This window comes from Peromyscus leucopus, chromosome 12, assembly GCF_004664715.2.
Source record: "Peromyscus leucopus breed LL Stock chromosome 12, UCI_PerLeu_2.1, whole genome shotgun sequence".
In the NCBI taxonomy this organism is placed as follows: Eukaryota; Metazoa; Chordata; class Mammalia; order Rodentia; family Cricetidae; genus Peromyscus; species Peromyscus leucopus.
This window is the reverse complement of record NC_051073.1, coordinates 62,256,270-62,282,350: the sequence shown is the minus strand read 5'-3', so window position 1 is coordinate 62,282,350 and position 26,081 is coordinate 62,256,270. Positions and strand designations below refer to the sequence as shown.

The window sequence follows — 26,081 nt, the reverse complement described above, 5'->3', positions numbered from 1 at the left end:
CCTGCTTGAGTTCCTGTCCTGACTTCCTTCAATGAACAGCAGTATGGAAGTGTAAGCCAAATAAACCCTTTTCTCCCCAACTTGCTTTTTGGTCACAGGTTTCCTCACAGCAATAGAACCCTAACTAAGGACATCCCTCAGTCCCTCCGCTGTCCTTCCCCGCCTCTAGTGAGCAGGACTCACTGGGGGGCCCTTCCGTGGTCTGTAGTGTGGGGTAGGGAGAAGGAACATTTGGGCTCTTTTGTTTAAGCAGTGTGGTTGTCTGGCGTTGACTGAGGTCACAGGTGTGTCCTTGTTCTCAGCCATCACAAAGTCAGGCCCTTTTGGCTCTGGATCTTAGGTTTTCTCCTGTTTCTTGCTTTTTTCTGCCTTCTCTTTGGTTTGTAGATAATGTAACTAGGATTTTTAGGGCCAAAGTTTAGGTTTCAGCAGCATAAGTCTTGGCCGCCCATCCCTGACATACAGCTAAAGAAGCAAAGTTGAAAAGCAGAGATTTAGTCAGTTGCCTACATTTGAGAGACAAGGGATCCAGTGACTCCAAGTCCATCTTTGGGAATACTGACGTGAGTCTTGTGTTTAAACAGAGAAAGATTTGGGGGCAGAGGGAGCAAGAAGTATGCCTAAATAAGCAGTCCTGGTCAGGGAGTGGCCTGCCTCTGCAGGGTGGTCCAAAAACGTCTTTGTTGCTATCACTGGTTGGACAGTCTGGCGCTAGAAGACTATCACTTCTGCTGTAGGGTGTACCCTCACCACTATGGAGAGTCACCTTCATCTGGTCCCCTACGAGGGACTGTTGTTGCTGGGATTCAAGGTGACTGGAGATTTAGGACAGTAAGTTACTTCTGTGCCTTCAGCCTTGAAAGAGTGTGGGTTAGGCTAGACAGACATGCCTTGAGTGATTAACATGCCTGTGAGGTGAGCCGGTGAGCCACAGTAAGGAAGCCAGCCACAAGGTGAAGGCGGAAATGCCAGGCGCTCTTACCTTCTGGGCCCAAGTGAGGAGTCAACGCAGTTGGTCAGAAGCAGCTTTTAAATGCCCGCTCCAGGCCCATGTGCTCACCGGCTGCACACACGGTTGAGACCTTCCTCTCTCCTGTCCTGCCGAGGATCCTTAATCTTTGCGGCATGGTTTTAGGGGACAGGGGACTCTGCAGATGCCCAAATGTAGATGAATGACTCAGCCTGTGCAAGAGCAGTTCCCAGGATGAGTGGCTGCCGATTTTGTGTATGTTTTAGTATCCTATAGCTTTCAGTCATTTTAGTAAAGGGCTTCCATTTGAGGGTTTGTCTTAGGTTTCTATTGCTGTGATAAAACACCGTGACCAAAAGAATTTGGAGCCGGGCGGTGGTGGCGCACGCCTTTAATCCCAGCACTCGGGAGGCAGAGCCAGGCGGATCTCTGTGAGTTCGAGGCCAGCCTGGGCTACCAAGTGAGCTCCAGGAAAGGCACAAAGCTACACAGAGAAACCCTGTCTCGAAAATAAAAAAAAAAAAAAAAAAAATTGGGGGAGAAACGGTTTATTTTACAGTTTACAGTTACATTACCGTCTGTCACAGAGGGGAGTCGGGGCAGGAACTGCTGCAGAGGTCACCGAGGAATGCAGCTTACTGACTTGCTCCTAATGGCTTACTCAGCTTGGTTTCTTAGAGCACCCTAGACCACCTGCCCACAGGGGCTGGACCCTCCCCTATCAATCCTCACTCAAGAAAATACTCCAAAGGCTTGCCACGGGCTAACCGGGTGGGGGATTTCCTCAACTGAGGCTCTTCCCCATTTGTGTCAAAATGACACAGAAACCAGCTAGCATGGGGTTTAGACATGCTTTTGTTACTTTTGCATTGGAAAGAGTGGCCAGAGAACCCACGGAACCACTCGTCTATCTCTGGTTCTAAGCTAGGCAGGCAAAGCATCCTTTTGGACCCCAGGATCTTGGAAAGAAAGGAGGCATGGGAAGTACCATGTCAGTGATCAGGCAGAGAAACCAATCACTCAGGTCTTTTGAACAGAAGAGCCTGGTGACAGAAAGGGCTGACGGAGTGAGTGACAAGTGCCCTTCATCAGCAGGATGACGTCATCAGCAGGCGCCTTTGCTAGAAGCTGCCCTCACTCCTGGGGCTGGAAGATGGAAGGGGGTGCAAACTGCTGGGAGCCAGAGATGCTGTCTTAGCTGGTTGGGCCCCAACCCACCAATCCAAACCTGCTATTGCTCCTGACGACCTACCCCCAGTCACGTGGTCTCACCTGCAAAGAGGCTGGGTGTTTGTTGAACTAACTACACATGGATGCAACAGCCCTGCCACTAAGAGGGAATAGAGATCTCTCTATAGAGTCATTCCCTACCCACAGATGCAGACACACACACACACACACACACACACACACACACACACACACACACACACGCGTGCGCGCGCGCGCACACACGCACACACGCTCACACACACACACACACCTGAGACAGAGTCTCCCACTGAAACACTCAAAGCCTGTTCTGGCTAGGCTGGCTAGCTAATGAGTTCCTGGCATCTCCCTGTGTCTGCCCCACAACAAACAAATACCCACTGACCCATCTTCCCAGTCCCGGGGTGGCAATTTGCTTTTTTTTTTTTTTTTTTTTTAAAGGTCGGTGTCCTCCCCTTTCCTGTTCCCCTTCAGTCTTCTCCCCTCCCCCGGCGCCCCCCAGTCCTTCTCGTGGCTGCTCACCTGACGTCACGATCTTCTTTGCAGGGCATCCTAGCCCAGCCCCAGCCCTGGTGGAAGATCCAGTTGTTCATGTGGGAACCGGTGCTGTTTGGGACCTGGGATGGTGTGTTCACATCCTGCATGATCAACATTTTTGGGGTTGTCCTGTTCCTGAGGACCGGCTGGCTGGTGGTGAGTAATGAGCTGGCGACCTTGGAACTTCCGGTGGGCCTGTGACGTGGAAAAGCATCTTGGACCCCGCAACTTAGGGAACAGAGTCCTGAAGCACAGATTCTCCTGAAAGGAGAAGCAGGAAGCACAGTCCAAGGCTGGCAGTGCTTTTCGAGTCCCTGGAGCCTGGCCCTCAGAGGCTCCCCAGTGAGAGCCTCAGCATGGACCTGACTATATGGAGTCAGGGCTCATTGTAGTGGGAATAGAGATAGGGCAAGGATCAGAGAGATGGTGGTTTTTACTCTGGTTTGTGACCCTTCTGGGCTTCCCAGCGTTTGTCACATCACTTTGTGCCCCTCTGAAACACCAGCTCCCATAACATGGTCCTCTCATACTGCTCCTGGCCTTGTTCGTAGAGCCGCTGGGTTGGAGGTACAAGCGCCTACCTCTCAGGATTTATTACCCAGGACAGACCCTCTTGTACCAGATCCTGATGGGTAGTTCATCCTCAGTACAGGGCACAAAGGACCTCTCCTTATGCCTTGGGCAAAAATATCCCAGAGCTTCCCTTGCAGATGTGCGCCCTGAGCTGGGTTCCCAGACCTCTCACACCGCATCTTCTCACACAGGGGACTTCAAGGGGCGAACAGGCTGCCCAGAACCAAAGACTACCCAGTTAAGAATTACACTCCTAGTGTGTAATGCCTAGTGTGTGCAGACACTAATGCTGCCAGTGGGATTGTGAAACACAAGCCTTTGCTCCTCTGGTGGTGCAGACTCACACTAGGAGAGATCTCCGGAGCGTTAAGGCCCCAGGAGGGCAGCCCTGCAGTGGATGTAAGGTGCCTGGGAAAGCTGCCTGGAGGAGGAGTTGCAGGAGGCTTGAAGGCTGGATTGGGTTGGAGAGAGTGGTCAGGGAGACTATTGTCTGCAAGTGCTCACCAGAGAATTAGCCAATGGGAGACACACACACACCTGAGGTACATGTCAGGGAAGACCTGAGTCAAGACAAGACACTAGGAGGCATTTCTGTTGTAGTCTGGAGGCAGAAGGCCTCCTTGGGAAGCCTCGGCTTAAATCTCTTTGTTGTTGTTTTTTCTGAAGTTATCAGTGTCAGGAAGGAAGACAGCTCTACATTCTTTAGCCATCTCTGTTTGTTTATTTGATGTTTAAGAAATGGCTATCTAGGCGTGGGGCGCCTTTAATCCAGACTCGAGGCAGAGCAGGTGATCTCTGTGAGTTCGAGCAGCTCTACCAGTGAGTTCCAGGAAAGGCAAGCTACACAGAGAAACCCTGTCTCAAAAAAAAAAAAAAAAAAAAAAAAAAAAAAAAAAAAAGAAATGGCTATCTAAAATGAGCTCCACCCCCAAAGTGAAGGTGTAAGTCGTATTCACTGTTTATTGTTGGGTAATGAGTTGCCCCACATCAGCAGCTTACGCAGCACTGTGTATTCTGTGGTTCTGAGGTCCACGTACTCCAGGCCCCTCTGAGGGGTGCTGTTGGTCAGGCACATGGGAAGTCTCTCCTGGATCACCCAGGGGTTGTCTCTTTCCGAGGCTGCAGACTTCCACCAAGACCACAGACAGAGTAGGAGAAAACTCTTGCCTGCAATGGCGGCCAGCATCTCTTCAATGTCCTAGCCTCGGAAATGATATGCCATCCCTTCTGTGAGACCCGGAAAGCAGGTCCACACAGGACAGAGGCCACACCAGGACGGGAACACCAGAGGCAGGGGTCACAGGCCATCTTTGAGCTTGTCTGTCCTTTTGTCCTGAAATAAACTCTACCTTTCAGCTCTGCTATTGGTGTCGTATTTTTGATCATGAAAAGAAAAGATAAATGTGAAATGCCAAAAAACGAGACAGAGCATCCAGGGAATTGCATGAAATTGAAATAGATATAATGCCAAAAGCATTTCTTAAATAGAGAAACATTAGCTCTAAAACAACTTGGAGACATAGTTTATGAACTGTTATAGCGACAGGTCTGTTCTGAAGACCCAAGGTTGTTCTTGGAGCGGGGTATTTCTATTCCCATGCAGACAGGTTTCAAGGATGAACAAAAGAAGGAAATGGTTCTGTAGGATTTCACTGAAAGTGTAATATTAGCAAAGTCAATAGTGCAAACACTCCCCTGTCACGCTCCTGGACACCGGTGTCCTGGGGAGCTGGGGCTGTGCCATGAGTGGAGGAGGGAGCCACACAGGCACTTTGGTTCCTGGCAGCCCTTCTCCACCCTCGGTCTCGCCACTACTGGCTGGTAACTGCCACCACACCCAGGAGTTCAGCAGCGGCGTCCTTTGCCATCTGGCAGTAGCTGGGCTTTGTACACGTGGCTGTTGGCATTCTCTTTCTGAAGGAAGCTCACGGCCGCCCTTATGCACCAGACTAGGCCGTGGGGACATTCAGAGGGTGTGGTATTCATAAGCTGTGTAACAATAATTAATAACAATCGTGTAACATTTTATAGCAAAATAAGATATAGCAAGTAAGGCTTATCAAGCCCTTATGTGGCAGGCGGCAGGCAACTCGAGGTAAATATGTTTGATTCTCTAAACTTTAAGATTTCCTGACCGCTATGAAGCAGATATCGTCTGTTTTAGGAGGAGACAACCCGGGGCTGTGGAATAGCAGAAGGGAGAGTTGAGGAATACCTTCCGGTCTGCTCACACTGCACACAGTTGGCATGCAGCGCCCAGCTCTCTGTAGACAGATGTCCCCTGAGGGACCCTCCCCTGGCTTGGGTCTCCACACTGGGTTTTGTGTGACTGGTAGTGACTAATGCTGCATCCTCGGCTGTTTGTTCTGCTCTGGTGCAGCCCTGAGCCTCCCGTGGAGTTTTTGTTTTCTTTCTCTGTTGGTTTTTCCCTGCTGGGCTTGAACCCAGGCTTCCTAATGGGCAAGCGCTCTGTCAGAGAGCTACATCTTCGGCCCTGCATTTCATTTCTGCTCTGGTTTATTCCCTGAAGGAGCTGGACATAGTTGATGAAGATACCTGTAATACGTTAAAGAATAAACAAAACTGTGAGAGAGAGGGAGTCCTTGAAGGGCCTGTGCTTGTCGTCTGAGCTGTCCCTGTTGGCCGGGTCTCACTGGCGGGGTCACTCCAAAGCCAGGTGAACAGCCAGGTGAACAGTGCCTGTCCCAGTGGCCTCAGAGGGGACAGTGGACAGAGGGCCTTGCTTCTAGGCCTACTGTGTGGCAGGATGATAGGGGCAGGGGCCATGTTGCTAGAAAGAGAAAAGCAGAATTGGCCCATGTGAGATCCACAGTTAAGAGAGTTAGAGCGCAAATATCCTCCTGAGTGTCTACAAAACCCCACTGATTAGTGAGGACAGGGTAGCAAAATGCTGGGGCTCAGGAGAGGAAGGACCCTGCCTCCCCGCCGTCTTCCTCTCCATCCCAGACCAGCCATGCAGCCCGAGCACCCCTCACTTGCAGGGCACCCCTCCAGCTCATTTTAAGGCCCCTCTGCCCTCCCTTCATTCCTCTCCATCACTCAGCACACCTTCCAGGGGTCTCCATTGCCCATGCTCTCACGAAGCATGCAGTCCCGCAGAGGGCTTGCACTGTGCCCTCCTTCTGATTTTCACACTGAGACGTGTCTGTGTGTGTACATGTCAACATGCGTGTCCAGGCATGTGGGCTTATTTGCTCAGCAAGCATTTAGTGAGCACCTTGTGTGTGGCGGTGCGAAGCCCGGCGGGCATGAAGGGGGGTGGAAACGTGTCCTGTTCTCATGTGGGACATGGGCAGAGAGACTAGAGACTGTGATAAGTAAGCACCGTGATAGAAAGCACTAAGCTGTGAGTACCCGAGGGCTCAGGGGAGGGTGCCTACGACAGCTACTGGCCGATGAAGTCCTGGATACTGAGTCTTTCAGGCTGCTTTGGGGTTAACCCAGCAAGCCAGTGGAGTGAGAACAAAGGGCTTTCTAGGCAGAGGGACTAGTGTGGGTAAGAGGATGGCAGGAGGAGAGAGCACATCCTATCCCGCGAGGTCAAGGTCACCTGCGCGGTAGATTTGCAGGCTCCTGGTGAATCTCTCCTTTTTAGTTTTGCTTTTGTGTATAGGAGTGTTTGACGACATGTATGTGCACCACATGCATGCCTGGCGCCTGAGGGGTCAGGAGATCAGTCTCCTGGATTCCCTGGAACTGGAGTCAACAGATAGCTGTGAACTACCACGTGGGTGCTGGGCACCGAACCCGATCTTCTCCAAGAACCACAAGTGCTCTTAACTGCGGAGCATCTCACCTCTCCAGCCCGGCTGGAGAGTCTCCTGAGTTGCCTTCACTTTAGCCACATGTGGTATGAAGTCATTAGGGGTTGAGGGTGGACTTTCCACCTGTCTGAAACTTCCTGCAGGCCTTAGCTCAGGAGGAGAACCAGGAGGTACCTGGCGCTTCTTTTCTCCTGGCTCCTCTGCGGTCCCCCTGCCCCGGTGGATAACCCAGTGGGTGGAGGCGTGCTGGGAACAGCTCCAGTGAGATGTCTCTCCTAAATCTGACACCCCCCCCCCTCACTCTGCTGCAGGGAAACACAGGTGTGCTCCTGGGCTTGCTCCTGGTGTCCTTCGTCGTCCTCGTGGCCCTCATCACGGTGCTGTCTGGCATTGGCGTCGCGGAGCATGGCGGGATTGGCAGCGGTGGCGTCTACTCCATGATCTCCTCCGTCCTTGGTGGGCAGATGGGAGGCACCGTCGGGCTGTTGTACGTGTTTGGACAGGTGAGGCCCCAGCACGAGTCAACTCCTTTGGACTCCATGAGGCAGGGCCTCTGCCTGTTCATTGGCCTTCGTCTCCTCGTCCCCTTCCTAATTTGATCTGGGGGAGGGAAGTGTGGGGACAAGGACCCCACCTGACAGAGGACCACACTGGGCTCTGAGGGGGAGCTCGTGCCAGCAATCTAGGTGGAGAGCCTGAACTACAGAGCTCCGGTCTCCTCCTGCCTCTGCCTCATGAATTCCCGGTGTGCCCAGGCCAGGGGCTGGCAGCGTCTCACTTCTGTGGCCTTTCCAGGAGGGGTGTGCATGGCAGGGAGCCCTCAGCACTTTGTACCGTGGGTAGGCATTGTGCCTCTGCCAGAGGCCTTTCCTGGAAGCAGCCCCTTCCTCTGCAGGTGAAGCTCTGACAGGTCTGATGACTTGGGTGGCCTTAGGCAGGCCAGAGGCCCTCATGTGGATGCTTAGACTGAGGCGCATGCCAGTGAGCAGGCCACACATTGGGATGGACACAGCAGGGGAAATCATCAGGCAGGGAGACATTCCAAGGCTCATCTAAAGCTAAGTTAGCTGGGACACAGGGATGGAGATTTGATGCTGGCAAGGCAACATGCAGACATTAAGAAGTAGCTTTTTGTAAGTGTGGCTTGGACCAAAGGGGTTTTTAATGGAAAAACAAATGGTGGCGGGTGGCCAATTAGAAAAAGAACAAATGGGCATTGTTACTTTTCATTTGAAGTAGCAGAGGCATCAGCATAAATATGTAGCTGATGTTTTCCTGGTCCTGCCTGGCCCATGGTCAGGACAAATCTCTCTCACCCGCCAGTCCCACAGCCAAATAAACACAGAGAGACTTACATTACTTATAAACTGTATGGCCATGGCAGGCTTCTTGCTATCTTAAATTAACGCATTTCTATTAATCTATACCTTGCCACGTGGCCTGTGGCTTACTGGTATCTTAACATCTGCTTCTCATGGCGGCTGGCAGCATCTCTTGCCTCAGCCTTCCACTTCCCAGAATTCTCCTCTCTCCTTGTCCCGCCTATACTTCCTGCCTGGCTATTGGCCAATCAGTGTTTTATTTATCAATCAATCATCCACAGCATAAAAACATCATATTCCCTAAGGGCACAAAGCTGAGTGCATGAATGTGTATGAGTGTACATGTATGTGTGCACATGTATTTGTGTGTTCATGGGTGTGTGTGAGAAAGTATGTGTGTGTGTGAATTTGTATTTGTGTGCATGGGTGTGTGAGTGTGAGAAAGTGTGTGAGTGAGTGTGTGTGTGTGTGTGTGTGTGTGTGTGTGTGTGTGTGTAGGACAGGTGCATGGGAGGTACCTCATCACTTGCTCAGAAAAGGCAGTTGCTTTTACTGGAGAAAATCTAGAAATATAATATGTTGAGCACCCTCAATAAAAAAGTCCAAAATCGGTAATGCTCAAAAAATCGAAAACTTTTTGAGCATCGTATCCAGCAGGGTAGAAATATTCAGAGTTTGAAGTTGGATGTGGTGGACATGCCTGTAATCCCAGCGTCTGAGAGGTTAAAGCAGGGGGGTTGTGACCGATAGGTCAGCTTGGCAAAATAGTGAGATCCCGTCTCTAAAGATGAAAAAAAAAAAAAAAAAAAAAAAAGTCCCACACCAAACAAAAACCCAAACAACAGAAAACCCCTCCCAAGCCAATCCACGCCAAACTCTCAGACGACAGAAAACAGCAAACAAACCGAACGAAACCCACGAACTTTCAGACGGTGGAGCGTTTTTGAAGCTGGATTTTCCACAGGAGGAAAAAGCTTAGTCAACAATGTAAGACTTTTGTAAATGTTCCAAAATCCAGGAGTTCGAAACATGCATCACCTCTGTGACAGCCGTTTTGGAATGGCTAGCAGTCCACCCTAAGGGCTGCTTTCCTCTTCTGTCAGGTGGCCACAGGGGCTGCAGGCTGGTCACATGGACAGCCCCACTTTGCCCACTCTCTGGGCAGACAGGAGACGAGGACAAGGGCTGAACACCCTATGGGGAGAGGACACTGGACGGGCTGGAAGGAAGTGTTCACAAAGGCTTGCCCGGCATAGGCAGCCCTGGGGAGAAACTTCTGGGCCCAGGTCTCTGACAGCAGTCCCTGTAGTCAATGCTGTGTGAGCTCGTCTGGGCCGAGTCTCTGACCAGGGTGCCTCACCTTCCTGTCCTTCGTCGACGTCTGGGTTTGGGTTGCCTGGACTTTGCTGAGGATGTTGGCGCACACACTTCCACGGATGCTGGCCTGCAGCTCTTGGGAGATGCCTTTGTCTGGTTGTGGTGTGGGGCTGACACTGGCTTTAAGGGCTCACTTGGTGGGGGTTGGGGGGTTCCCTTCTCTTCTAGTCTTTGGAAGCGTGTATAAAGGGTTGGCACTAACTCTTTAAATGCTAAGTGAAGCATAGCAGTGTGGCCATCTGGTCCTGGTTTTCTTGGTGGCCATTGTTTCAAATCTCCCAATTATTAGCATACTCTCCACCTGCACGGGGGTGTCCTGATTCTGTTTTGTGTGGTGTTGGTAGGTTGTGTCTTTCTGCATATCCAGGTTATCTGGAGTACTGACACATTATCTGGTCCCCTGTAATCCTCCTTATTTCTTTCTGTCTGGTAATGACACTTCTCTCCTTCCTTCCTTCCTTTAATCATTTGAATTCACCTCTCTTCTTGACCCATCTAGATAAAGAGTTGTCCCATAATTTCATTTCATCTGAAGTTGCAAAGAACGAGGTTTCCACTGTGACATTTTCCCTGGAAATCTGTCACTGTCAATGTCCCCCTCTCCCATCCCTGCTTCCCTCCTTGTGTCCCCCCAGCTCCCATAGCCTTCTTTCTTATTTCATGTCGCATGTTAAACAACCAGCTCTTTGGGGGACACAGTCTCACTATGTAGCCCAGGCTGGCCTGGAACTCACGAGGTAGACTGTGCTGGTCTTGAACTTAACAGAGATCTGTCGTCTGTCTTTCCATCTCCTGAGTTCTGGGATTAAAGGCATGGGCCACCACCACCTGGCATTACTTTTTATTTTTAATTATGTGCGTGTGGCGGTGGTGTTGAGGGGATATGCATATGAGGGCGGTGCTCCTGGAGGTCTGTAGAGGGTGTGCCTATGAGGGCGGTGCTCCTGGAGGTCTGTAGAGGGTGTGCCTATGAGGGCGGTGCTCCTGGAGGTCTGTAGAGGGTGTGCATATGAGGGCGGTGCTCCTGGAGGTCTGTAGAGGGTGCTGGGTTCCTGGAGCTGGGGTTAGCAGGTGGTTGGAGACCTGTTATGTGGGATATGTCCTATTAGCCACTGATCCGTCTCCAGCGCCTGTATTTTAAAACTATTATTATTAGTCCTTTGAGAATTTCACATGATGTGTTTTGATCATATTCAAACACACCCAAGCTCTTCCCAATTCGCCCCTCTTTCCTTACCTACCTAACTTCGTGTGTGTGTGTGTGTGTGTGTGTGTGTGTGTGTGTGTGTGTTTTACTCTATAGCCTAGTGGTAAGTATTTTGAACCCCCAGTAATGGGTTTCTCCACCGATGTAATAAGCCAAATCAAGCTGAATTAATAAGACCAGGTTTGATCGGAGCAAAGCATTCCCGGGTGATCCCCAGGGGAGGGAAGGAAGAGAAATCACACGGCAGGTCTATGGACTGGAGCTTAAATACCCTGCAGGCTCGGTCTGGAGCTGCTGGGGGGATGGGGAGGAGCTGCTGCTGGACAGGCTTTCTGAAAGGGGCAGGGTTTGGAGAGGGAGGAGGGGGCGGAGCTTCCATCCGGACACCTAGGATGACCTTGAACCCATGGTAGGCCTCTTGCCTCTGCCTCTGAAGTGCTAGAATTACAGGCCTCCATGCCTGATTAGAATCATGATTTTAAAATCTTGCTGTGTGGTCTGGAGAGATGGCTCAGCCGTTAAGAAAGAGCTCTCCCAGAAGACCTGAGTTCGATCCCCAGCTCCCACATGATGGTCCACAGCCACCTGTGACACAGTGTCAGGGGATCTGACTTCCTCTTTGGGCCTTCGCGGGCACCAGTTACCCAAGTGGTGCACAGGACATACACGCAAGCAAAGCCCCCATCCACGTAAAATAAAAATTAATACAATTAATAAAAAGCCTCACATGAAACAGCAAATATATATATATATAAAAAAAAATCTTGCCATGTCCTGGACACACTCAATCCTTCCTCCCGCACTTTGGAGGCCTGGCTAGCCGCCCTACCTATGGGACCAGATCCATGGCCAGAGGAGAAGATTGCAGCTAGAAACCCTCCCCCTCCCTATGCCACCCATCTGTGGGGCATCCGAGGAGCCTCTTGGGCTACTTACTTGGATGTGAAAATGTCTGGCTTCAGCCTGTGTTGACTGTGTCCAAAACATTCGTCATGGCTAATGTGCTCTGTGCTGGATTCTCTACGGCAAGAGTGGAGGACCAGAAAGCCTTTTTAGACCAGAGAGAGGCCTGGGGTTTTCATGGTGGGAGTGAGCAGCTCCACGATCCATACCCGCTGCCCACTGCAGCCTACATTAGGATTTGTGCCTGGAGGAGAGAGTGTGGAGGGCTGTGCCTGTCTCAGGTCTCCTGAGCACCCGATTCAGCCAAAACAAGTACCCTGGGAGGGATGGAGGTGTCCTACCCTGAGAAGATGCCTCTTCCTCCCTTTCAAATGCTGAGCACCGCCCCACCTTATGTGACAGGCAGTTACAGATGTTTCTATGTTGAAAATGGTAAAAAGAAAAGTCCCTGATTATGTTAGAAGGAAATGAAAACTCTTTCCAACTATAATGAGCTCTGGGAATGTTTACAGAAACTCAGCAATGCTTTCCAAGGAAGAGCATTTTCCAGCGTGGATGCCTTAGGGCAGCTGGCTTGCTCGGGAAGGCTTGGAGTTCAGACCCGCCCTGTGTCAGCTGTCTCAAGCCGGATGTGGGCTAAGCCATGAGTTCTGAGTCAGAAGGGAATATCCTTTTTGCATTGTAGGAGCTCATGCACAGGCTCCTCTTTCCCAGAGATGGGTTTACTTTGTAACTGGGTACAAGGCACCATTGTCAGTACGCCCCAAAAGTATGCTGGTATTCCAGTTCTATGGCGATGGGTGTGTCTACCAGCTAGAAATGTAAAGGTCTTACAATAACTCTGATGTTGGGGTGGCTCTCCCCTTTCTCCCTACTCAGGATCTTGCTATATAGCCTAATCTATCTGAATATTGCCAAGTAATCCAAGCTAGTCTTGAGTTCACAACCCTCCTGCCTCTACTGTCTTCGTGCTGGGCTATTAGACAAGTGCCCTCATCCCCAGCTTGATAGTTGACCTTGACTTGGTTGGAGATAGAGGAACTTAGTAAAGACCACCTCTTGCTGTGTCTGTGAGGGTGGACAGCTGAGGGGCAAAGGAGCTGTCCTGACCGTGGGTGCCACCGTCCTGTAAGCTGGGAATTAGATGGAACAAGAACAGAGGAAGTCAGAGCGGATGGTAAGGTCTTCCTCAGCAGGTGCGTAAATGCTGCTACCACCACCCATGGGCATCAGACTCCAGCTTTGGCAGCCTTTTGACGCAGACCCACTCCAGTGACTTCCACAGAGCTTCCAGACCCTTGGCTTAAGACTGGGGCTGCATTTTGGTCCCTCTTGTTTGGAGGTTTCCATCTTCTTGGACTCAGCAGCCATTCACTTATCTGGCTTTCCATCTTGTAAATGACCGTTGTGGGACTACCAGTCTCTGTCTCTGCAAGCCACTAAATCCCCTTTTGGAATCCCATGTGCATTCACTGATTCTGTTCCTCAGCTGAACCCTGGCTGGGAGAGAGTCCTTATGCTTTTCTGTGTTCACCTTGGAAGACGGGCTTCCTTGTGTGGAGCGTATGGTGACATTGTACTGTGTTGTCAGAAGCTGGCCAAGTCAACAGGACTTCTCCCAGCCAGATGTATCTGGGTGGTAGGAATGGTCACCGAGAAGGGCACTTGACTATGCAAGTTAGCATATCACACAGTGGTCACTAAAGGCTTGCACCGTGCTCAGCAAATGGAGGATACCCAAGAGGTGAAACCAATACAGACTCTTTTAACCTGTATTTGGTGTGCACTTGCTTGATCATGTGCTCACATGGTTATAGGTGCATGTGTGTGTGCGTGTGTGTGTGCATGTTGTGGACGTCTGAGGTTGACATTGCCATTTTCCTGGGTTACTCTTTATTTATTGAGGCAGGGTTTCTTGATGAACTCAGAACTGGCTGATTCCAGCTGTGGAGTCCCTGGAGATCCCCTTTGTGTGCTCAGAGTGGAATGCTAGGATTACCATCGGCCACCACACCTGACCAGCTTTTTCCACACGTTCTGGGGATCTGAACTCTGTCCTCAAACATGTGCAGCAAGTGTTTTATCCATTGAGCTATCTCCCCAGCCCAAGTGCTTTGTTTTGAAAGGGTGTTGGTATTCCTGGTGCAGGAGATAGTAGAGTCTGGACTCAGATAATTACATAGCAGTGGCGGTACGTGTAACATTTACTGAGTGATGGGAAGTTCATGGAAAAGGAAGAGCTTGAATAGGCTCAAGCTGAATTTGTCCCTGGGATAATGGCAAGGGCAGGACTGTAACTGATGAGGGTGACCAGCAGAGCCTGGGGGTCAGTGAAGTGACCAAGCTCGGGAGAGAAGGGGACTGAGGTTGATGATTGCACAAAATGATGCTCATGCCACTAACATTTTATTACATTTGTTTATTGTGTGTGTGTGTATTAATGTATGTATGTGTATGTAAATATTGTGTGTATGTGTATTGTGTATGTGTGTGTATATTGTATATGTGTGTATATATATTGTGTATGTGTGTGTATATTGTATATGTGTGTATATATATTGTGTATGTGTGTATGTATATTGTGTATGCATGTATTGTGTATTGTGTATTATGTGTGTATGTGTGTATTGTGTATGTGTGTCCATGTGGTGGTCAAAGAACAACTTGCAGGAGCTGGCTTTCTCTTTCAACCCTATGAGTCCTAGAACTCAAACTCATGTCATTGGGGTTGGTGGCAAGTGCCTTTACCTGATGAGCTGTCTTGCTGGCCCACACATGATATTTTTTTTTTTTTTTTTAAAGACAGGGTCTCACTGTGTGGCTCAGTAGACCAGGCTGGCCTTGAACTCACAGAGATCTGCCTGGCCCTGCTTCCCAAGTGCTGGGATTACAGTGTCCACCACCACACCTGGCTCATGTCACTCTTATTTGGACTGCTTTCAAATTTTCCAACTAATGTAAAACCATGACGCTAGTATATGAATGAGTGCAGCCTACTAGTAAGATGTTTGCAAGCATGGAGGAGTGAGGCATGGGGCCAGAGGGACAGATCGAATCTGCACATTCACAGTTAGGCGCTTTAGTCAGTAAATGGGAAGTCAAGTTTGCTGGCTTGGACACCAAGCTAGCCACTGTTACAGAACTGCAAACCATAATCCTCCGGGCTATCTGGTCTACCAGGCAGAAGTTATTTCTGCATCTGCTATAGATTAGTGTGGGGGATATTTAGTGCCAATTTAATCAATAGTGAGTCGTGAACCAGACCCTGACTTCACCTGGATAGCCTGTGCATACCCTTGTCACATTGAAAAGATGTGCCACCCACTCTTTTTTATTCTAGTTCTAAATTTCATATTATTCATTCATGGCTCTGCTTGGCCTAGGTAGACTAGACTGGCCTCAGCTTTCAGTGTTCCTCCTGCTTCTGCCTCTTGAGTACTGGGGTTATAGCTACGTGCCACCATGCCTGACAGCTAGATAAGCAAAAGACTAATACTACCAGGGATTGTGGCTCATGTCTGGAATTCCAGCAGTCAGGAGGCTGCGGCAGAAGGATTACTCGAGTTTGAAGTTAATTTGGGATCTATAGTGAGATTCAGGTCAGTCCAGGTCTTAAAGAACCAAAACCAAATGCTATAAACCAAACTAAAACAGCCTGATTTACAGGCCTGGGAAAATAGTGTAATTCAGTAATATGCTTGTTTGTATGCCTGGGGGCACAAGTGTGATCCCCAGAACCAGTGTGAAAAACAAACACGGTGTGGTGGCATGCACTAGAGTGGCAGAGGTAAGAGGCTCCATGGGCTGCTGGTCAGCCAGCCTGGCCTACTTGGCCAGTCCTAGGCCACTGAGAGACCCTGTTTTGAAAAAGAGGTGGACATGCTCACACACGCAAGTTAAAATAAATGGTGTTCCTATGTTTGTGGGAGTGTGCTGCTGGGCTCTGAGGACAGGGCCCTGTGTGCACATGTTTGCTGTAGAGATTTAGTTCTTGAATAGTGCAGGCAGAAAGCCAAAGGCCTTTTGACCCAGTATCCCATAATCTTTTTGCCTTGGTTACCATTGACAGCTCTCAACCCGGGGCTCATTCCTTTCTTGTTCAAGATGTGAATGAGCAGAAATGGGACCCCGAGGCAGGTTCCCCTGTGGAAGAGCAGGTTTGACCTGGTGCTACTTCCCAGGCAGAGAGCCATAGTGCTGGTGTGTGTGTGTGTGTGTGTGTGTGTGTGTGTGTGTGTGTGTGCATGCGCACATGCATGCATGCGTGCAGGCAGGTCTGCAGCTGATGCCTCTCTGTTGCTGGCTCTTCCCATCGGGAATTGCCTGGCAGTGTGTTGCAGGTGCCATGTACATCACAGGCTTCGCCGAGTCAATCTCAGATCTGCTGGGCCTTGGGAACATCTGGGCTGTGCGAGGAATTTCAGTCGCTGTACTTCTGGCTTTGCTGGGCATCAACCTAGCAGGTGTGAAGTGGATAATCCGCCTCCAACTGCTGCTGCTGTTCCTGCTGGCTGTCTCAACCCTGGACTTCGTGGTGGGCTCTTTCACCCACCTGGACCCAGGTAGGCCCTTGGAGTACAGTGCTTTGTAGATGGTGATGGGTATAATTTGCAGAGTACCCTCCCTTTCCACAGGCTGTACCTACAATTATTGGGGGCTGGGTCCTCACCAGGTGAACAGCTGCACCTTGGTGCAGCTCCCTGGGCCCAGAAGCCCCTCTATACACACACATAGGCATGCATATGAGCACACACACACACACACACACACACACACACACACACACGAGTTTTACTTCATGTATTTTCCCTGATTCTCTTTCATTCTTTTTAAAAAAAATTTATTTATTTTTATTTTATGTCCATTGGTATTTTCCCTGCATGTGTGTCTGTGTGAGGGTGTCAGATCTTGGAGTTATAAATAGTTGTGAGCAGCCATGTGGGTGCTGGGAATTGAACCCAGGTCGTCTGGAAGAACAGTCAGTGCTCTTAACCGCTGAGCCATCCCTCCAGCCCCGAATTTCTTTCTATAAAAATAAAAAAAAAAAGTACAGAAATGTAGACAACAGAACTTCTTCCAAACAAAAGCACAAACAGATGGGCAGAGACCAAATCCACAGCAATGACTGGGACGCGAGCAGGAAAGAAATGTGGGGATAGAGAGGGAAACGGACTTCAAGGTATTCTGGAAGTTTTCTTTAAGAACTTGATGTAAACAGATGTTTCTGAGCATGGTGGCACCTGCCTGTAAATATTTGGGAGGCTGAGGCAGGAAGATTTCGAACAAAATACCGAGACCTTATCTTCAAAAACAAGCAAACTGGGGACTGAAGAGATGGCTCAGTGGTTAAGAGCACTGGCTGCTCTTCCAGAGGACCTGGGTTCAATTCCCAGCACCCACATGGCAGTTCACAACTGTCCTTAACTGCAGTCTTAGGAGATTCAACCAACACCCTTCCACAGGCAAAACAAAACACCAATGCACATTAAAAATAGATAATTAAAAAAAGAAAGAAAAACGAGCAAACTATGAAACTGTCATTTCACAGAGATGGTTACTGAAATGTTTGATAATCTGTTGCTTTATATGCTAAATTATTTCTCAAAATAAGAATGAGTGTTCCTTACCTAAGCTTAAACAATCAAGTGACCAGAGATAGCTTTTCACTCTTTGGGATCAGTAAATGGTTTTTCAAGACAGGGTTTCTCTGTGTAGTTTTGGTGCCTGTCATGGATCTCGCTCTGTAGACCAGGCTGGCCTCGAACTCACAGAAATCCGCCTGGCTCTGCCTCCTGAGCGCTGGGATTAAAGGCATGCACCACTACCGTCCGGCTTATTTTCTTATTTTATTGAGACAGGGTTTCACTATGTAGCTCCTGGAACTCACTATGTAGGCCAGGCTGGCCTCAAACTCACAGAGATCCGCCTGCCTCTGCCCCTCAAGAACTGGGACTGAAGGTGTGCACTACCATGCCCATTGAATATTGCAACTATTGAATGAACTCATCACTGACTAATCCAGCTGTTCACAGCCTGTGGGGCAAGACCCTTTGACCCACAGGTCAGAGGTCACCTAAGACCATGGGAAAAGCACAGACATTTACATTACAATTTATAATGGTAGCAAAATTACCGTTGTGAAGTAGCAGTGAAATAATGTTATGGTTGGGGGTCACCACACAGGAAGAACTGTGTTAAAGGGTCGCAGCGTTAGGAAGGTTGAGAACCGCTGCTCTAATGGAACCCAGGGTTTCCTCTGCATCCTGGAAGCCTGGCCGTGTGAATCCTACATCGCAGGGCTCTGAAGGACATGGGGGGCGGGGGTGTCTGTAACTTTGCCGCTTCCAGATGTGTGCTGTTTTAGCATCAAGGTCAACTATGCTTGTCCTCGGAATGCTCATCTGTCACCAGGGTGCTGCAGAGGGCCCTGGTACTGCACACTCCAGGAACTCTGTGTTTGTGTGGCAACAGAGACCAGGCTTTAAAGAGAGGGAGAGACAGAGCCTAGTGGTGTTTAAAACCACCTGCAGCCCAGACAGGGACCTGTGGGGGTGGTGGGGGTGATAGTCACTGTGCCCAAGCTCCTGCCATGCTGGGCACAGCTTATCTTACTCAGCCCCTACCAGAACCCCTTGAGATGGGAGCACGGATACCCATTTTACAGACAAAGGAAGAGGCTGTGGTTTGTGCTAACGCATGGCAGAGCTAGGCTGCCGCAGCCGAGCCCGTCCTGGGCTGGGAAGAGGCCTGTTTTCGTACAGCCTGCTTGTCTGCTCTCTGCTCCCTGCTTTGAGGTCACCCCTTGCCTTTACAAACAACAAACAAACTTAAGATGTCTGTGCACCATTTCACTTTTATTTTTAATATATTTGTAGGTTTTACTTGTATTTATGTGAATGTACGTGTGTCTGTCTGTGTGTACGTCACAGGTGTGTTCGGGTGCCTGCTGGTATGAGATCCCTTCGATCTGGAGTTAGAGATGGTTGTGAACGGCTTGACATGGGTGTAGGGAATCAAACTCTGGCCCCCTGGAAGAACAGCAAGTGCTCTTAACTCCTGAGCCATCTCTCCAGCCCCCCAGTCTTGCCTTTTAAATGCTGTTGGTTGTAGACTACTGTTCAGAGTTGAGTTGGCGTATAGTACCATTTCTTCAGATACTATCGTTCCAATGTCAGAAATTGCATATCCTCTGAATTCCCTGGCTGCGCCCCACTGACCTCCAGAAGTTCCCCCGACTTAGGGGCTGACTCCTGTACAGAAGGGGTCCTCAGGAGTCACTCCAGTGCCGAGGGCCTGGTGGTCCCCTGGCTGACCTGAAGTGCTGCCGTGTGCTATCTGGGGCTTCTCTGCGGGAGGGAAGGTGTGCTGTTCCCTGGCCTTGCCCCATCCTGCCGCAATGGCTCTGAGGGAAACAGTCTGCCCGTCCCTGACTCCCAGGTGCCCTCCCCTCCCCTGACACGGTTGCTAGGAGACCACAGTTGACTGGCAGGGCAGTGCTGCTGGCCGCCTTGAGCTTCGCTAGGCTCGTGTGTTCTCCTTCTTGATTGGAAATGCTCTTGGCTGCTCTTCGAAGTGACTTCAAATGCTTGTTCTTCCTTCTGGTCAATACATTAGCGGGGTGTAGTAGGAGCTGGAATTTATTTTCAATAATTCCCATAGCAACGGGCCCTTCTTGTATCTGTTTTCGGCATCATTGGTTTTTATCAAACAGACTGTTTTCTCTGCGGTCAAAAGCCCACGCTGAAACCAGACCATAAACCTTCAGGATGGATTTAGCAGATAGATGACTTCAACTTTAAGGGGAAAAAGACATTTGAAGAAAGACGGGAGGAAATGTGCCTGGATGTTAGCAGTGGTTGTTGAGATTATGTGAGGCTATATTATTTCCATTCTGCTTTTCCTTCCGTTGGCTGGTGTTACTTAATTTTTTTAAGATAGATTTGTTTGTTTGTTGTGTGTGTGTTTTGCCTGCATGTGTGTCTATGCACTGTGTGCATGCCTGGCGCCTGAGGAGGCCAAAAGAAGGAATCAATCAGATCCCCTGGAACTGGAGTTACAGATGATTGGGAACTGTCATGTGGGTTCTGGGAACTGAACCTGGATCCTTTGTAAGAGCAGTGGGAGCCCTTAGCCTCTGAGCCATCTCTTCAGACTGGTATATATATATATATATATATTACATATATACATACATACATATACATACATGTGTATATATACACACACATGCATATATAATATACCCACCCGTGATACACTACATACACCACACACACACACACATATATATATGGGGCTGGAGAATTGGTGGCCCTGACGCCCTCTTCTGGCCTCCGGGCACCAGGCACACATGTGGTACACACACATACATGCAGATAAAACACCCATACTCAAAAATTAACACTTGAAAAATTAAAAAAAAAAAAAAACAGGACAAAAATTTTTAGATCTACTTGTACTGTGGTTCCCCTTTATTTGTATTTTAAAGGTAAGACAAGTCAGGCATGGCTGCATGCCTATGATCTCAGGAAGCTGAGGCAGGAGGATTGGCATGAGTTTAAGGTCAGCCTGGGCTACAGAGTAAGACCCTGTCTCAAAAAAGGAGGGAAGGAATGGGGGAGGTGGCGAGACAAAAGAAAGCAAGGAAAGGAAACTGTTTCTTTTTTATATTATGAACCCCCCTGAATCTTGACGCCTATAAAAGGAAGAGTATTTCTTCCCTGCTCCCCTCCTGTGGCCAGGAGGAGATGGGCACGTATGGCCAGGAGGAGATGGGCAAATATGTCCCAGGAGGAGATGGGCACATATGTCCCAGGAGGAGATGGGCACATATGTCCCAGGAGGAGATGGGCACGTATGTCCCAAGAGGAGATGGGCACGTATGTCCCAGGAGGAGATGAGTACATATGTCCCAGGAGGAGGTGAACACATATGGCCAGGAGGAGATGGGCACATGTGGCCTGGGAGGAGATGGTCATATATGGCCTGGGAGGAGATGGGCACATATGTCCCAGGAGGAGATGGGCACATGAGATGGTCACATATGGCCTGGGAGGAGATGGTCACATATGGCCCGGGAGGAGGTGGGCACATGTGGCCTGGGAGGAGATGGTCACATATGGCCCGGGAGGAGGTGGGCACATGTGGCCCGGGAGGAGAAGGGCACATATGGCCCGGGGAAGAGATGAGCACACAGGACTGCACTTGCTACTGTCCCAGCTCCTGTTCTGAGGCACCTCGTGGCATCCTTCTGTCCGTATGGAATTTAGTCACTCTAAAAAATATATTTCTTTTGTCTTTTTGAGATCATAATATGTCATTTCCCCTTTGCCTTTTCCCCCTCCAAGCCCTCCCCTGCATCTCTCCTTATTGCTTTCAAATTCATGCCTCTGTTTTCACTAATGGTTGTTATGTGCATATACGGATATACATACTGCATAACATTTCCCTGTTACTGACTTAAACATACTTTGAGTCTGAAGTCCTGTTACTGAAGTTTAGATTTCTCCATCTTGAGCCTTTACAATATGGCTGATGTGAACATCCTGTTCAGACGTGGGAGCCTGTTTCTGCAGGAGCAAATCATACATAGAATTCACAGGAGGAAGATCAAGAGCACTTTGAATTGTGCTGGGTTCTGCCACGCTGCCTTCCAATTAGATTGTTCTGAACTCACACCAGTGGCAGATAAGAGTTATTGATTACCTATATCTTGGAAAATATTGGGTAGGCATAATCTTTTAAATTTCTGCCATGTCATGGATTAAAGTGTGTATTCCTTTTCTTTCAATTTGCTTTTTGTAAACCATTGAGGATATCTTTTCACATTTTTATTGCATCTTCTATTTCTTTCCTCTTGAATTGTCTATAATCTCCCCCTGTTCTTTTCCACTGGCTTTTCTAGTTCCCTGATGGTCCCTAAAGCTCTCTACCTTAGCAGTGAATCCGACACAGACAATGTCGGCTTACTTCTTACTCAGGCTAGATGCGTGCTACAGGCATTGAGGCTTTCCCCTGATGTCATCCGTCCTTTTAAAATTAGATGTAAAGCAGTAATACATACATAAAATACCCACTTTGATCTGAGCTATATACTCTGTTTACTTCCTTGTGTATTTTCCTGAAATTAAATGGACTCTGTGTGTTAGGTCCCTGGGGCTGCCTTAACCATCTGCTACAACCATGGAGCTTAAAACAACAGAAATATATTTTCACAGAGTTCTGAAGGCCAGAAGTCTGGAATCAAAAGTGTCTTGGGGTCACCGTCCCCCCAGGTCTCTAGAAGAGACCCCTTCCTTGCCCTCCTCCAGTTTCTGGAAGCCCAGGTGTCCCTTAGGAGTGGCTGATGATTCTAGTCTCTGCCTTCCTCTTCACATGGCTCTCGTGTATGCAGCGTTTCAACAAAATAACGTAATGTGTCACTGTGAATACAGCCAACCCGCTAATCCAGACAGATCCCACCTGGGGATCCTTAGGTACGCCGCAAAGACCCCTTTCCCCAATGAGGCCTTCTTTACAGGTTCTTAGGTTTGGGGTGAGAACACATGCTCGGAGGCCACCATTCGCCCTGCCACACATCGCTTCTCATTTGCTTTCTTTTCTGTGGCCCATTACTGTGGAGAAAATGCCCCACAGAGGCATCTTCTGTCAGTTGCCCTGGTGTCAGCCCAGAGCCCCCCCCCCCTTGTGGGAGCCTCTCTCCAGCCTTGCTTTTCCGAGAGAGGCCACTCTGCTGGGTCCCCGCTGGTATACTGGAGCTCCCCACCTCCCTTCCTAGGTCCCTCTCTCGGGTCCCAGAAAGTGTCACTTCTCCATCTTCAGCTGTGATTGACGTTGGATAAAAAAATTCCAAGTTGAAAATACTTTGGACTAGAACTGTGAAATCATTTTGCTTCACTTTCTAGCTTTCCACGGCGTCAGGCGCTATTCTGATTCCCGTGCCTGTTTCTTCTCCAAGTGTTAAACATCTCCTGTCTACCCATGATGCCCTATAATTCCCATAACAAAAATTCGTTAGATTTAATTTTTTTTTTGAAATTATATGTTTGTGTGTATATGTGAACGTGCACGTGGCTTCCCGCAGAACACAGGAAAGGCTGTCAGATCCCTTAGAGCTGGAGTTACAGGTAGTTGTGAGCCACCCTGTGGGTGCTGAGAACCAAACTCGTGTCCTTTGGAAGAGCAGCCAGTACTCTTAACCACTGAACCATCTCCCACACCCCTGTAACAACAACAACAACAACAACAAATCTATTTATCAGCTTGAGCACCTTCAATTTGTGGGTTACAGCTATTTCTTTTATAGTCATCCATCCACACCTTTTTTTTTTTTTCTATTTTGTATGTTGTTTAAATCACTCCTACCATGCTGGCCTTGAACTCCCAATCCTCGACGTCCTGAGTGCTACAATTACAGGTGTGTACCACCACACCCACCCAGCTTACCCCCCACTTTCCCCCTTTAAATTCTGACTGTAGCAATCCTCCTTTAAAAACAATTTTTAATTTCTGAAGCTTAGGTTACCCACCAAAAGTATTAAATGGAAAATTCAAGATGTAATTCATGGATTTCTGTCAACATTTCATGAATCATTCATAAGGTTCCCAATTATTCGGTTTTGTTTTTGTTAGCCTCTTACTGTACCTAATTTATAAATTAACATCTTCACAGGTATGCGTGGGAAAATGCAGGGTTTAGCGAGGTTTGCAGGTTCGGGCATCCCTGGGACCTTGGACCTGTTCCCTGGGGATCATCGATGAGCACAACAGTTGGATATTAGAATTCTTGGCTTGAACATTTGTCTTTTAAAAATGTTTTTAAATTGTAAATTATTTACATACATATATGTGTGCGCATGTGTGGGTGGGTGGGTGTGTGTGTGCACTGGGTCCTTCTGTCTCAAGATGAGGGTCTCTGTGTCGTGTCCTCTGCCCTGACTTACCTTACCACCTCTCTCCCTCACTGCCTGGTTCTGACGGTAGGCTGGCAGCAAAGGTCCTTCTTTCTTTCTCTGCCCTCTCCTGTCTTTCCCAAAGCACAAACCGCAGCGCCAGACACCGAGCGGCACCGTGCAAAGCTGAACAGCATGGCGGTTTAGACACGGCACCCTCAAACATTTGTCTTAAAGTTCCTCAAATGCCATTTGAGGGCTCATATGTTCATTTATGTAAGACGAGTCTCGGGCCAAAATGATCTCACTGCCATGAAACTCGGGCAGATATAGAGAAAATACGTTTTAGAAGATGAAGCGACATGTGGTACATTTTAATTCTAGGTTCTACACTTTAAAACGAAACTGTGAGTCTCCAGGCTTAATCCTTGGATTATCCAAGAAGGTGCGTGCCAAGGTTCTGAGACATAACCCTGCATTTCACAGCCCACGCTGCGTACCCCCGCTCCACTCTGGTCCTCTGCTGTCTCCTCTCAGTCAGAGCAGCCCAGGGCAGGCTCATCTCATGCAGAATCCAGCAGCTGGAAGCTGCTTGGTGAGGTTGGGGGCTTGGTTTTGGCTATGTGAAGGCCAAAGTCACTGCGTGGGAGCGCCAAGAAGGCAGCAGCAAGCATGCCTGCCCCTGCTCTCTGCTGAAATTACTGTCTCGAGGCTCCGTTGAGTTCTTTGATCTCTAAATCCAGGACCTTTGCTCCACTCTGATTCCTTTCTGTTTGTTTGTTAGTTTTTTTTTTTTTTTTTTTGATGGGGTCTCACTGTGGTCCAGGCTTGACTCTTAGATTCTTTCTGCCTCTCTTCCAAAATGGTCTCTGAACCTTGAGGGTGGGATGGAGTGCTCATTAGTCACTTAGTTTTAGCACTTCGACTAGTTATGAGTCCCTGGCCAAGGTTGAGGGCAGCACTAATCTATGGGTTTACACATCACTATTTAGAGGCAGCCTGGACAATATATCCACTTAGCAAAAACCACACTGTGGCAGAAGCTGGGCAGGGCTACTTCCCTACCTAGAAATGCAGAAGCAGCAATCAAGAGAGGGAAATAATTTCTAGGGACCCAGGCCTCCATGTTCAGCTCCTTGCTGGTCCAGCATCCAAGAGAGGCAAATCTGTGAGTTGATAGACTTAGGTTCCCGATTAAGGCCTATGCACCAAGTCATGGACTTTTGAGCAGGTTTATAATATAGGCATGAGCTCCATCCCGTGGAGCAAGGTGAACGCAGAGATTTTGGCTGCTCCTCTAGAGCTTAGAGTCAGCCCACGTGGTGGCTAAGAAGGGCAAGGCTTGGGCTTTCCAGAAATGCTCAGTACTGGCTTATGGAGATAGGCAGTAAACGCTGGTATGCAGAGAGTCCGCTAAGTGAAAGACGCCAGACTGCAGGGCCTTTTCTGTCCCTGCAGGTGCAGTTGGCTAGGCTGTGGCAACCATGAGCGAGGCCTCCATGCCCTTACTGTGGGACACCTTCCTGTCTTGCACCCCATTTCTAGCACCCTACTTCACTCTGAGAATGGGAACAGGGGCCAAGTTACCCCTGTGGCATGACCTTCCCAGCCTGGTGCCTTCCTACCTGGCTCCTGCCCCTGGTGGTGGACACCAACTCCGCATGCTTTGTCTCCAAGTATTTCCCGGGCTGTGGGCAGGCCTGCCTGAAGGGTCTTGCAGTGCCCTCAGTGGCCTCTGTGTGGAGTTGCAGTCTGTCCGTTCCCTGGCCTCTGGGCAGGCGGCCTTATCCCAGGGCAGCACTCAGCCCTTTTCCCTTTCCTAGGCGGAAACACTCACTCCCGTGTGTGGATTGCTCCTCCTGAGCCGGTGTTTACATTTTGCACTGGGACTAGGGATGGGTGGCGCTATTCATCCAGAACTGTCACACACATGCTCTCAAGTGACCCTCATAAACAGCTCTGCTCAGGGACTGGGCAAGGTTAATTCAGAGAGGCAGAAGCAGCAGCCTGGAGAGGGGAAGTGGTTTCTGAGAACTCAGGCCTTCCGTGTGCAACTAGCTCCTTGCTGGTCCAGCAGAGAGGCAAAGTCTGGGAGTAGACAAAGAACAATTTCAACGAGGGTCCCCAGCTTCACTCCAGCCTTGGTCCTCAGGGCCCTGAACCCTGCCTGCACCCCAAAACACCAGTAGAGCCTGAGTGGAATCAGGGAGAATCCCAGGCCCTCCTAGTTCAGTCCTGTACCTCTGGATGGAGATTGTCCGTCTGTGTTTCCAAACTGCTTGGGTTGGGGATCCCTGCCCAGTG

General features: G+C 49.3%; 1 protein-coding gene across 1 annotated transcript in view; it reads left to right on the top strand.

Moving 5' to 3' along the window:
* Positions 1 to 26,081, top strand: part of Slc12a8 (solute carrier family 12 member 8) — a 163,053-nt gene that overhangs the window by 19,813 nt on the left and 117,159 nt on the right. The window contains 3 exon segments of the mRNA XM_028886362.2: positions 2,729 to 2,875; positions 7,389 to 7,580; positions 16,217 to 16,448. Coding sequence (XP_028742195.1) covers positions 2,729 to 2,875; positions 7,389 to 7,580; positions 16,217 to 16,448 — 571 coding nt within the window.